Source organism: Polyodon spathula, chromosome 14 (assembly GCF_017654505.1).
Source record: "Polyodon spathula isolate WHYD16114869_AA chromosome 14, ASM1765450v1, whole genome shotgun sequence".
In the NCBI taxonomy this organism is placed as follows: Eukaryota; Metazoa; Chordata; class Actinopteri; order Acipenseriformes; family Polyodontidae; genus Polyodon; species Polyodon spathula.
Window position 1 is genome coordinate 35,381,805 of NC_054547.1, and position 14,540 is coordinate 35,396,344.

At 34.9% G+C, this 14,540-nt stretch overlaps 1 protein-coding gene across 1 annotated transcript; it reads right to left on the reverse strand.

The window, feature by feature from the left end:
* Positions 1-1,773: 1,773 nt before the first annotated feature.
* Positions 1,774-5,491, reverse strand: LOC121327357 (inner ear-specific collagen-like). The gene is made up of 4 exons (XM_041271330.1): positions 5,009-5,491; positions 3,580-3,669; positions 3,076-3,147; positions 1,774-2,859 (listed from the first exon to the last, which is right to left on the reverse strand). The coding sequence occupies exons 1-4, from the start codon at positions 5,478-5,480 to the stop codon at positions 1,961-1,963; spliced, it is 1,533 nt and encodes a 510-aa protein (XP_041127264.1). The 5' UTR covers positions 5,481-5,491; the 3' UTR covers positions 1,774-1,960.
* Positions 5,492-14,540: the final 9,049 nt, after the last annotated feature.

The window sequence follows — 14,540 nt, forward strand, 5'->3', positions numbered from 1 at the left end:
GCATGCACCAGGCTAGTGGATCTACAACTAAAATTTAAAATCTTCAATAACAAAGTGCTAGATGAACCCATTGAATGTGACATGTTAGCTCATAAAAAAACTTCTCAATGGATATGTGTTCTTCCTAAAAAGGTGTATATGTCGGTTCAGCTAACGTCTAGGTGATCACACCTATGTGGTGTGACAGGTGGAAAGTACATATGGTCAACATCAAACTGTATACCCCAGCGCTGTATGTGAAACACATATTGGAATGGCAGAAAAATATGTTTTCTTAGTGGTACGACTGCAATGGACTGATTAGTTCCAATATTTCTCATCTTGACTCATAAAAGGTCACGTTGACAGATATGAACAGAGTTAAATTGTGGAAGAGTGTGTTCAAGAAAGGTTGAGGCTGTGTTTATGAATACAGAGGCCAGCTCGTTGCGCTTGGCAGCCCACCTGACCTTGAGCTCACTCCAGAACCATCTGCCTGCATCCTAATGAGGACCTCAGGACAGCATCCCATCTTAAAATACTGTTCATTATTACCGCTTTGAAATGTCATTTCACATTTTTCTGTATAACTCAATGATGAATTAAAAAGTCCTCTGAAGATCGACAGTCTCAGCTGGGTCATCTTTTAAACTAGTTTAAGCCAGCTTCACCAGGCTCTAATTTAATTTAAGGCCGCGAGCCTTGGAGAAGCTGGGATTGAAATTAAAGCTGACGTCTCTATTCTTGCTTCTAAATCAACTTTCTTTGCTTCCATAATATTCCTTTTCTCATGAGTATTACGCTGCAAGGCTGGTATTTTTCAATTGCAAACCTTAAGAAAGTTTTTCATTATAAACAAATCACAGCCTAAGTCATGATATGCAGTGTGGATTTGCATTTTGATTTTTATGAATAGACAAAAATGGGTTTGGTCTCCAATGGCATTTTGTATTCATACATTTTGTCAGTGATATTAGTTTCCACTTACATTGCTAAAGGCATCAACCTGTTTTATGAGTTTTTCCATGACAAAGGACTCAAAGACAGCAATCTCAAGAGCTGATAGGGAACTGCACATGTGTCCTGATTCTAATGTTTGTTCAGAGATGTTTTTGATTGTTTTTTAAGCAGTTTGTTGTGACTTTTCTGGTAAAATAAATAAATAAATAAATAAATAAATAAAATGCACACATGCCGACCCTCGCACACATTTAAAACATATTTTAGGAACATTAATTCATTTCAACTGTATAATTTGCTCACTGTTACTAACATGAACAAAAAATATAAATGACAGCCATACTGAACTGGGCAATATTTTTTTCAACATAATTATCATTTAACCCACATGCATAGTATAAGCAGGAGCTTGGATACTGGGAGTTTTTTTCAGCTAAACTATTTCCTGCTGAGGTGTATCCACATAACAGTTCCCCTGTAGAACAGGGTTCCTGCTAGGTTTTCTGTCTACCGCAAGGCAGGCTCAGTTTGTACTGCGGAATACGCCACTGAGGTCATTATTGTCAAGTAATATCATTATCAGAACCAGTGACATAGATTACATATGAATATTAGGTTTCTAGATGTGTGAAAAAAAAAAAAAAAAAAACACACACAGGCAATGCACAACTCTGGAATTACTGCTTCATTTTATTTTCATTTCATTTCTAGTATTTAAAAGCACAAAGCAGTTGATAAGATAATTAACAACACTGTGTATTAATCATTTACAATTTGAATAAATACATATCAGGAGATACAAGGGTACTGAAAATATTTATTGGTATACACTACTTCATTTAAATATAATACTTCCTTCTTAACCCCCTCAATCAGTTTGTTTTAATCTCAAGAAAGAAATGTGTTAACTGTGTTTTACTGATGCTGTATTAAGTAATTACACATATCTTTAAATCATATGCTATCCCTTTTTCAATACTTTTCAATTACAGAAGTCAAAGAGAGCTGGAAATGGCATAAATCAAACCTCATCTGAATACAATAAAAATCCTGAAAAGGTGCTGTCATCGTCACTGCTAGCATACACCCCATTCCAGTCTCGCAGGGTTTCCAGCCACACTTGGTCACCCTGATTTAACTTCAAGAGGATAAAGTTAGAGGCTTGGTCAATATCCTGTCCATACAAAGAATCCCTGCTTCTGAGCTTTCTGGAGCCATCGACGACCAGCACCAGCCGAAGGGGCCTGTTTCTTACAGTCACGTGGTAGGTGAATACATACACTCCCGCGATGCTGCAGTTGAATTTACCGATGCTTGCGTCATAATGGTTTTCCCCATTGTAGAAGATCTTATCAAATTTGACAGGGAAACCAGATGGAGGGAACGATTTACTGGGTGACAGGCCAACGCTGAAGCTAGATCGTTTGAGTACCAGGCTGTTACCCCTGGCTCCTTTAAATCCTCTTGGCCCACGGTCCCCTTTCATCCCTGGATGTCCCCTGTCACCTTTTGGTCCATTGTTGCCCCTTAACCCTGCTGGTCCAGGTAAGCCTGCTGTGCCAGGGTTGCCTTTATCTCCACTTGGTCCAGGGTCTCCTTTTGCTCCTTCCAACCCATTGGCACCATTGGCACCACTGATGCCAGGTTCCCCATTATCTCCCTTTTCACCTTTCACAGCCTCTTCTCCCTTCTCTCCTTTGCCCCCTTTTTCCCCTACTGCCCCAGGTTCCCCTTTATCCCCCATTTCCCCTTTCCCTCCTGTATCCCCCTTCTCTCCACTTAACCCCTGCACACCCGGAGGCCCCACTTCACCTCTCTCTCCTTTCGTGCCATTCTCACAAGGATCCCCTTTTTCTCCTCTGTCACCTGGAGGCCCAGCAAAACCAAGATTTCCCTTCTCTCCTTTTGATCCAGAATCACCTGCAAGCATTCAAGGACAAAAAACAATGGGTCAAGTTGACTGTGTAAATGGAAAAGCATCGTTTCAGTTTAATGTGAGAAGCACTTTAGGGAGATTTTAAGACTGGACAAAGTAAATAAAGCTTTTTCACATTGAGAAATTAGCAACTACAGCAATAGATATTTATTCATATTTATTCACAGTTTTGCTTAACCCATTAGTGTGTTCCAACATACCTTTAGCGCCTTGCTTTCCTGGAATGCCTGGGATTCCATTCATTCCGTTTTCCCCTTGGTCACCTTTGTCTCCTGAAGAAAGAAAGTTATTGTAACACAGATGTTAAGTTTGATCTCAACTTAATATGAGTAAGTCATGACAGGAATACTCTAGAAACTTACAAGAAAAAAATAAAAAACTTTTCTGGGATTTCCCCAAATACGATTTAGTTTATTTACCAGATGTAATTGAAGTGCAACTGAAAAGCAAATGATGTCACTAACATCCAGCAAAACTGAGCAGAGTTTCTTCTATTTCAATTGAGCAAATTGGCATGATAACAATTGTAAGTAAGCATTTGTCTGTACTCTAAATCCATCACGAGACCAAAGATATGTTGCATGTTCTAAAATGCTATTTCTGAAGTTGTATTTCTTAATGCAATTCAGATTAAACATCCCACTTACAAAGTCCACATCATTGTGTAGTAGATCAAACTGGAATGAAACGGTCAGTTACTGTACCTTTCTCTCCCTGTAGCCCATTTAACCCAGCAGGTCCTGCTGCCCCTAGCAATCCTCTTAGTCCCTGCTCCCCTCTTTCTCCTCTGGGACCTGAAAAAGGTAAAACAGTTTGAAGACATAAGGAATTACAATATATGGCAAACACATACAGCATGTCTTTAAAACAAACCCTTTTTGATGATTGTTTTGTACAGTATGTAAAATCAGAATCATATTGCAATCCAGAAATTCATCAGATTTAACTAATAGTCTGTTTGAGAACGTATTACTCCAGTGTGAAATATAGTTGAAAAAGTTTGAAATTATTAAATATAATTAATGAACTCCTTCAGCCCTAATTCAAAGTATTACATCAAATACATCAAAATATAATTGAAAATGGGCATAGGTATACAGCTTAGTATGTAAGACTAGTTTACATGTTTTGTAAGGAGTTTTCTTTGCTATTCTAATAGAGGTCTTTAATTTTGAGTGGTTACATTTTCTAGACCTGTCTGCAGTGTTGAAGGCGTTAATATACACCATGTTTATATACCAAAGTATTGCTGTGCTTTACCATACTTAACTGTCATTTTCAATGCTTTATTGAGCTTTTGTTACTCTATTACGGGGTGCCACAGTAAAAGGATAAGAACAAATTAGCTTGTAAAGTGAATACTGTTGGTTTTAGCCCTCCAGAAGAAAAGCAATGCTTTTGTGCATTTATGTCTTTCAATTATTGAAATTAATTAAGGTTTAAAAATGTGATCAAGTGAATAAAAATAAAAGTTATTTATTCAGCTAGTGCAGTGTTTCATACAGGTTAGAATGATTTGCAAACACACACACACAACTAATTCCATTGAGCCTTCTCCATATTTACTGTATATACCTCTAGAGCTTCTGTTCTCCATATTTACTGTATATACCTCTAGAGCTTCTGTTCTCCATATTTACTGTATATACCTCTAGAGCTTCTGTTCTCCATATTTACTGTATATACCTCTAGAGCTTCTGTTCTCCATATTTACTGTATATACCTCTAGAGCTTCTGTTCTCCATATTTACTGTATATTCCTCTAGAGCTTCTGTTCAACTCATCTTACAATTATCTCAGCAACAATGCATTTGCTTGAAAATAAAAGCCTAGCAATGTATAATGAACATAATGGATTAACTTGTTAATGAACACTAGAATAGCATGAAGCATTAGAATAGTACAACCTATTTGTGTGGGCATGACAGCCAAATATATATCTGCATATATATAATAGAATAGCAAAACCAAGGCCTCATTGGCATTGCTAACTTTAAACGCCATTTAAAAGCGTAAAAACATATGCTAAGGAAGGACCTATGTTTTTCTTTGATGGTTGCATAAGAACATGTATTCACATCACATATTGATTAATGTCGATGCACACGTGTGTGGCTTTATGACGTAATTTACCTGGAAGCCCTCTGTCACCTTTCTGTCCTTTTGGCCCTTGTTCTGGGGGGCAGCACTCGCAGAAATTGAAGAAGCATTCATTATAATCGAGGGTGAAGTTTTCATGTTCCCCACTGGGGGCTGGTGTCGTTATGGTCCTGAAGGCATGTTGCACGGTGTCGGGGAATGTGGTGCTGTCAGTGACAGCCGATGAAGAGGTTTCAGTGCCGTCTGTTGTCTCCTCCGTCATTGCACTGGAGAAGGTAGTTGTGGTCTGATGGACCTCTTGAAAGGGCTTCTTCGTGTACTGGTATTTTGGAAACTGGGTGGTCTTTGCTGATATATGTGCAACAATAATAATTGCTACGAACAGGGCCGCTTGCACAGAAAACAATCCCATGTCTGTATCTGAAGCAAATAAATACAGTAAAAACAGAACATTACTTGCATAAATAAATCTTCCAGTACAAAACGTCAGACTGTTTCGTAACATTAAGTAACACATTTACAAATAAGGCTGAAATTGAGAATACAAGTTTCTCATTTGTGTTTCAAATGTTGTGTAACAGTAAGAGTATAAATATGGTGCCTCTTGGCCTTTCATGTTTACACTGAATATTTAATATTTTCTCATTAAAAGGCTAAGGGGCATTTGTTATCGCATTCAAAATCTCTCTCTCTCTCTCTCTCTCTCTCTCTCTCTCTCTCTCTCTCTCTCTCTCTCTCTCTCTCTCTCTCTCTCTCTCTTATATATATATATAGATATATATTATATAGATATATATATATATATATATATATATATTATTATATACAATAGTCTTGACTGAAGGATGAAATCAGAACAAGCAAATGTCTACATTGCAAATAAAGCTGAGAAAGTAAGCACTTAGCAAAGCGGTAATGTGTTAATATTATTAACCGTGAATTTGAGGCGTGCACTGCACAGCACAACAACATTCTCTTGTTTTTTGTTTTTTTTTGTTTGTTTTTGTTTTTTTTGTTTTGTTTTGTTTTTTTTCTCTCAAAACAAGATTTATGAATTCATTTTAAAGCGAGTTTAAGAAAGTGTTATCTTGCTCATTTGCTATTTAAAATCTCTCTAAAGTGCATTGGGCAACCTAGAGCCAACAACTAACCGTGCCTATCATGGAGAAACCTGATTAATAAAATAGCAATCCAGTTGACTATCACATCATTGATTTTGTATAATGGGGCTCAGTTTAGTTTCCAGCACTGCTACCGAGCTGGTGCTGTAACTCAACTCCATGGGTTAACGAAGAACAGTTATTTGTTTTGTTAAGAAAAATGTAATCTTAGCAGTTAGGCTCTTAACAGTCTGACTACTCCACAGATTTAAACACAAGTATTAGATACTCCAATTTTTATCTTGTAATTTAATGTTCTGCAGTTCAGAATTTAAATGTTACTGGCTAAAATAAATTGTAAAAGCATAGAAATATCCAATTACATATGGTTTACTTTTTATTTCTATCTTTCATTCATGTGTTTTCAATTATTTTATATTCTCATTTCAACTTGCATTCAGTAATTAACATGTGGCATGCACTAAACAAAAATTATTGCACGCTATTCACATTGACTTGTCAGATTAATTTAAATATGATATTACATTACATTATATCTTAATTCATTCTGGTTGATTCATTCTGTTCTACCCACTGTACTTTACTATTACTAAAATATTCATTTTGGAATGCAATTTCTGAACTTCAGAGCTAATTAGTTAATCCAAATTGGCACCTACCGTATTAATGATCTTTTTATCATTTATCCCATCCCCTAATGGCACTTTCGACAAAGTAGAAACATTCTCATTCACGTGCAGTTTAATGTTATTGCTTTAGTTGTCTATCCCCTGGCCAATGGGAAGCTATGAACAGCAGGATTGGTGGATTCTCATGATTTTCACAAATAGCCTGAAACCTGAGGAAATGCTAATGTTTGTCGACATGTACTTTTTAATTGAACTTTCCTTTTCTGAGGCGTTCTTGTTTTCTTCAATTTTGTGACATTAGATATGGCGCTCTCATGTACTCATTGTATAACCAGTTGACCATGGGAACCGAGGAGTTGGTGATTTGATATATAATGAATTCCTTCCTTAGAAGAAGTTATGGAAATTTCCACTGCAGGTACTGTAAGTTTCTTTTAATAGTAAAGTTTTTTTTAATTTATTTATTTTTTAATTTTGTGTTTTTAAACAGGATGCAGCTTTTTTAAATGGTGTAAAATTAGTACAATCTTGAGTTATAACATTATTTATAACCTCCTCCTGCTGAAGGTAGAAGCTTGAGAGGACCTGTTCGACGCATCGAATTACAATAAATTGTCTTTGTGAAACGTAAACACGCTTGACTGTCAACAATGGAATACATTTTATCAGACAACGAATGATTATGGGCACAGCAGTTTTAAAATGAAATATTGTAATAGCAGAATATCAGATCTGCAGTATGTTTTATATCACTGGTACAACTGAACTGCTCTTATGGATTGGTCTCTGTTAAATATACCAAAATCCATTCAAACCAGGACAATCTGATTTAAAATAAATAATCATTTAAAATAATGATATTTTTTCCCATACAATGCACGACCTAGCTAGAGAATATAAACTGTAGGATTGACAAACTCTCCCAAGTTTTTAAAGATTTTCAAAACATGCGTCAGTGTTTCCACAGGTAAATTAAATTTTTTAGCTGTATACCATATTCTTTGATTTTAACTCAAAGTACAACAGAGCAATCCCATTTCGTTTGAAAATGTATTGGAAGTAATGCCTACAGACCACATGGTATACAGTTCAGGTGAAATGGAGTCTAGACAAATGTGACCAGATAAATAAAGTTAAATGATGTTTCTTATAAAACTAATTATAGAAATAATGTATTCAGAGCGTGTGGTTGATCTGAGCACAATTAATGAAAAAACAAACCATTTTCTTTTTTTTTTTTTTAAGAAAAAAAAAAATCATTATAATAACCCTACCAAAAGTATTATAATTCTGGTTGGAGGGTGTATAACAAATAATGAAAGTTAAGAGTCATTCTACTGATGTGTCCTCCCTCCAGTGATTGATAAGAGCAATTGCAGGAAATTGAAGCTTAAAACAGCTGTCTTATTTCTGGTGGTACTTTATTACTGATTTTAGATATTCTTTAAAAAACTAATGCATTCATAAACTGTCCCTCTTCGCATAAAAGTCGCATTAAATATGATCATGCTTAATTTTACACTCACTGTGGGAAGGGATAGCAGAGGTCATGGCATAATCTTTGCATTTGAAATCTATTTTTAGCACCCTCAAGAGTGATTAAACTAATTTTACCCCAGTATAGTACGTTTACAAAAAACAAAAACAATTATTAAATTACTTTTTATAGCAGCCGTAAATTAATTGAATAGTGGTTGATTTTTACCACTATTACATAATAAATGAAAGGTTGGTTTTCCTTTTTGTAAATAATAAGAACATAAGAAAGGTTACAAACGAGAGGAGGCCATTTGGCCCATCTTGCTCATTTGGTTGTTAGTAGTTCATTGATCCCAGAATCTCATCAAGCAGCTTCTTGAAGGATCCCAGGGTGTCAGCTTCAACAAGATTACTGGGGAGTTGGTTCCAGACTCCCACAATTCTCTGTGTAAAAATGTGCCTCCTATTTTCTGTTTGAATTTCCCTTAGAAAGAGCAGAGGACATAATAATGATCCTGGTGGTACTCCACTGGTTACCTTGCTCCATTTTGAGGTTTCACCTCTAATCAGTACTTTCTGTTTTCTACATGTTAACCACTCCCTAATCCATGTGCATGCATGAATCCCTACTGCATTTATTTTGAGAATTAATCTTTTATGAGGGACTTTGTGAAAAGCTTTCTGGCAACCTAAATAAACTGTGTCATATACTTTGCAATTATCCATTGTTGATGCTGCATCCTCAAAAAAATCAAGCAGGTTAGTTAGACATGATCTCCCTTTTTTAAAAACATGCTCACTGTCTCCCAGGATACTGTTACCATATAGGTGATTTTCCATTTTGGATCTTATTATAGTTTCCATAAGTTTCCATAATGTTACAGTCCAAAAGACTGCAGGATTGTATATGCATAATTAATGGTATTATATTCAAGTACAGTATTATTGATTTGAATCCCATGAGAGAAAGACTATTTAATGAAAGTGGTACACAGGGTTACATAAACAAAGTAAATTATGCAATAGTATTATATATAATCTTATTATACCCATAATATTATTACTGTGCCATCTTTATATATAATAAAAAGCACACAACTTAGGTGATGTGATGTATGTTATCTATATATATATATATATATATATATATATATATATATATATATATATATATATATATATATATATATTGTGTTTTATTGCAAAGCATACCATTGATGGATAGCTCCCAGGAATGTGGTAAACAAACATTTCCCAAATTCATTTAAGAATCTGGTTTTCTTGTAAGGAAAATATTGATATTTCAAACCCTTTTTTGTTTTTCTAATGCATTACAATAACAAGGTATTTGATCAGTCTTCTGGAATATTTCCATAAATACACTTGCCGAGCAAGCTGAGAATCAGATTAGAGTGGGGTTTTTTTTGTATTTTTTATTTTTTTTTACCTGAGATATTTTATCTCTATACTTGAACTTCTTGTCAGCACTGTGACGCCCGTATTGATGTGCTATCTGTGGTATACTTGTAAGTTGTAACTATAATATTACCATCAAAGTGGTAAGCTATTTCTTAGGATAAGTAAATGCATTATTTTTACATGTGTAAGTCTATCAACATGCATATTCTACACACAACAAAGACTTTTCATCCTCCAGATGTGCACATTCAAATACAGACTGCCTTTAATCAACAACCGACATTTGAATATAGATCTACATTTACATGGCTACTTAATTCAGACGTAATATAAAATATACAAAATTGTAATTATGTTTTTAGGGATTTGATGCTCTGGAAATTTGAGAAATGAAATAATAGCAAAATTGTCAGTAATATATAGGCAAAGAGAAGGAGATGTGATACCTTTTGTTGGACTAACTAAACATTAAGTTTTGTTTCATTGTATACAGTTTGGAAATTTACTGATGCTGCAGACTTAGTAATTTTTGCCAAAATCATGTTTACAGATGCAATGGATAATATTGTGTCAACAGGTAAAAAATTTTAATTTAATCTCCTCTGGACATTCCTATATTTCATACTAGTAATGTGCAAAAAGCTGAATATACTATTTTAGCCAGAATATAAATACCAAAATTAAAAAACTAAAATAACAATATTTCAGCAGGGCCAATTTTCCATTGTTAACCCATCAATTAATTCAGTTGTCAGATACAATCAACTTGAAAAACAAGTGCTGTTCACATTGAGGCAAAGAGAACACTGTTATCCGTGAGCACGGGACAAGTTGTAAATGTCAAACAGTCAACTGCAGGGCAGAGGGAAGCCAGACAAAGCAGAAAGGAGAGGCTTTGTCGCCAAGAGCCCATTGTCATTTACACTTGATACCCGTTTCATCATTTTCATTTAAATTAAGAGGCATACAAAATACAGACATGTTATCTACGTGGTCGTTTATTTGATTAAAACTCAAATGCCTCTCCAAAGTTCAAGGGAGAGGAAGATTTGAATTGTTTCCGACAGCAAACTGAGAATGCCAAAGCAACAAAACATTGAAGTCTCCTTTTCTTTTTCAGGCCAGATGCCTCTTGGTTCCCAGAGATTTTCTATGCTCTAATCAGCCCCAGAGCCCCAACTACGTCCTGGGTATCCTATGATCGCTTCCCCTCCTTCACTGGATTCCTTGTACTCAGGAGCTACAGTAACTATAACTAGCTCCCTATCTAGGCCTATCACTATCCCTTATACTCATGACGCCTTTAAACTGAAACCTTCAACAGTGCTTTTGTTGTTATCCTGGTTCATTTAAAGAAACCAAAATCTAGAAGGAGCACTGGGACAAAATCTTCATATTGTCTGGAAACCTTGGCTTGTCTCACCAGCTGCATTGTGCCACATCCACACTAGAAGGCTCAGAAGGCCTCAGTTAGAGAGCCCTATTTATAATACTTAAAAGGACTGTTTTAAGGAATGTATTTTCAGGAGTGTTTTTTAAAGATTGTTTGTTTCAATGTCTTCAAAAATGAATTCAGTTCATTATAGTGTTTCTAATTTTAGCACTATTGAGTTTAATAGTTGTGGATAACACACACATTTAAGAAAACAAAGCATTACATTGTTTCTACTAAATAAGCAAAAGTAACAGACTGTAACAGAAACAGTTTTTGATCACATTGCCATATTAAGCAACGTCACCAGAAGTAGTTTGGAATTGTTACATGCATCTCCTTTATCACCTTGTTCTCTTGTTTGTTCTGCAGGTCCTGTAATATTATAAAAATGCTGTTTCTGTGTTTAAGCGTTTCTCAGCTCCTCCTTATTGCAGTGAAGAGTCCAGAAGGGGTAAGATGATATCAAACCAATGAGAAGGTAGCTACAGTAGAAATACTTTGTCTTCCATAGTCTCCGTTGTGTTGTTACTGGACTGGCCAATCGAAGGTGTTAAAAAATGTAGTTACATGTCCAGGGATGATTGAGGAGCTGTGTTTAAAGTCTTGAAGATCGTTATCGTTTTTTGATGTGTGGAACTCTCTCCATATCTATCTAGGGTGCTACTTCTCTGCTTGAAATTCTGATCCGGATGGAATCACTGCAGCTCTTGTGAGGGATGTTCAGACTGAGAATCAGGGTCATGTTGTTCTCTGTGTGTTACAGAACATGCACTGATGAACTCACTGAATCGAAAATAAAAATCAACTAGACTAGTAGATGTGAGGCTGGCTTCCTACCTGAGAAGATATAGAAACTAATGTGATACATAGATGCTTTATTGATAAAATTGTATTTACTGTATATGTATTGGAAATTTTTCCTTTGGTGCGTAATAATGCAGGACCAGTTTTACTGTAGTCATTTCATAGGTAATTAATATGCTTGATATTTACAGTAGCACCATTGGGCCCTGTTATAAATACTGATTTGGAACATAAACAGAATAAGATATGACACTTTTTATCCTCCTATAAATAGTTTGTTTAACTTTATTCAGCACTTGCAAATCACACATGGTGCTCAGACTGGTGTCAGTTTTCTAGCACACAGTTTTTCTGAGTCTCCGTGTCAGTATATGTAGTTTTGAATATATGATGGTATTCTAATCACATTTGAAAATAATTCCATAGATGGGTTCAACAAAGTAAAGTTTTACTAAAAACCGATTTAAAAAAATAATAATAAAAAAAAAAACAAATTTAAAAAGCCAATCTTACCTTGCATTTTCTAACCTTCGTCTTTGTCTTGTAATGTTTTCTTTTGTTGAAATGAAAATGCTTTTCTTGCTTTATAATTTACCTTTGCAATTTGTTTTGTGTTTCTGTGCAAGTTTTGCATTTGGATTATCATGTCATCCTGAGCAGAGTGTATTAATATCAGAGGACTTTAAGTTAGGAGGGAAACCTGGTTTTACCCACGGGGAAGGCATAGGTGACCTAAAAACAGTGATCAATATATAGACGTTTTATATTCAGGACATTTGTGACCCACTATGTAGCCAGTAATTAGAAGTATAACAAACTTTCTTTAAACACTTTTAAACATTACCAGTCTGCTGTTTCACTGAGCAACACAGAATAACTACACACCCAGAGCTCAGTTTTAAAGCAAATGCAAAGTTTCACCCCATTTTTTTATGAAAAAAAAAGTTTAATTAAAATTAGCAAGAAATAACTAAAATTATATTAAATGTAATTTCTCCTAATTACAGTGTTGTTAATTATATCAGGTTATATCATTATATCATTTTATATCTATTTCCGTGTTGTAAAGATCTGTGTGTATTTATATTAAATACAGTATATTCAAATATAATGAACTGCTTTCATAATGAATTAAAAGCTAGTAAGTGCTAATACAATAACATATGTAATCTTAAAGAGCTGCAATGAATTAATCAACAAAAGCAAAATGACTTAACAAATGTGAAAAAGGAGAATCTGTAGCAAACTGAACTCATCCCAAAGAGCCTGGAATAAAATACATAGTTTCATTTTAAAGCCTACAGCAGTATATCATTGTATATATAACGCAATAATTATGTGCTATTCTGATATGATTTTAAAAAATAATAAAAATAAAATACTGACAATTTAATTGTAAAGTCCTTTTTGATAAGATTTTATTTTACCTGGAGAACGTTCAGCAGGTCATTCTCGTTAGGTCTGTAAGTCTGTCAGTACTTTAAGAGCCGAAGGATATTCAAAGATGACTTTTGTGACCCTTCATTGGATTGACACTTCATTTACCTCCCCTTTTGTATATTTATAACATTAATGTTTCCTATAGGGTGGGACCTCTCTATGCATGAGTGGTCTGTGACATTTTAGAATGGACTTACAATTCAAAAATGTGACCCTGAAACATTACACTACTCACTTGAATACTTTTACCTTATATACAATAACGCATTAACTTCCCATGTATGTTTTTAAATGAATGACTTCTATTGTTAAAGTACTACCTTGCTATGGGTTGATAGTACCTTTAAGATGCCAATATGCTGCAGACGTCCTAGTTCATATACACTGCAGAGCAAATGTCTTAGACATGTTGCACTTTTCTACTATGATGCATTATGAGCATCAACAATTTACCCAAAGCCTCCACTAGTTTTCTACTATTATAACAACCTTGACTTAGCTCACATCACTCGATTTTCAAGGTGTGGTATCCAAAGCATAATTAACAAGTACAGAGAAACATCATCTGTAATTAACAAACCCAGGACTAGAAGAACCAAAAAGCTGTCTAACAAGGATGAGCAATTGTCAAATCAACAGTTTGAAGGTCACTCTTGAAATCAGGACTTAAAGGATGTGTTGCAGTAAGAATAATTCTGTTAAGAAAGGGGGACAAGACTAAAAGGCTAAAATATGCACAAGAACACAGTAATTGGACTATGGAACAATGGTCAAAGGTGCTTTGGACTGTTGACTTGAATATCAAGTGATGCAAGCTATACTCAGTGTTTTTCTTCTTTATGCAAGTCAAGGTTGTTATAATAGTAGAAAACACTAGTGGAGGCTTTGAGGAAATTGTTTATGCTCATAATGCATCAAAGAAGAAAAATGCAATAACATGTCTAAGGCTTTTGCACAGCAGTGTATGTCATATACAGCACTATGGGAGTTAGATGGGTTTTATGGTTGAATGTGTTTTATAAAGCAGCCATACTGTTATGTTAAGTACGTTTTAAACAGCCATGAAAAAAAAAGTGAGTACATCAGCAGGTGGCGTATTAGGACAAAAAGAAATTAGAGCTGTGGATATTTCTTTCTGTATTCTCTATTTTCTGTTTCTGTAAAACCTGTTTTTGAAGTCTGCGTTTCCCAGAACCAATATTAAAAAGCAGTATGGGTGTCCTAATATATAATATACA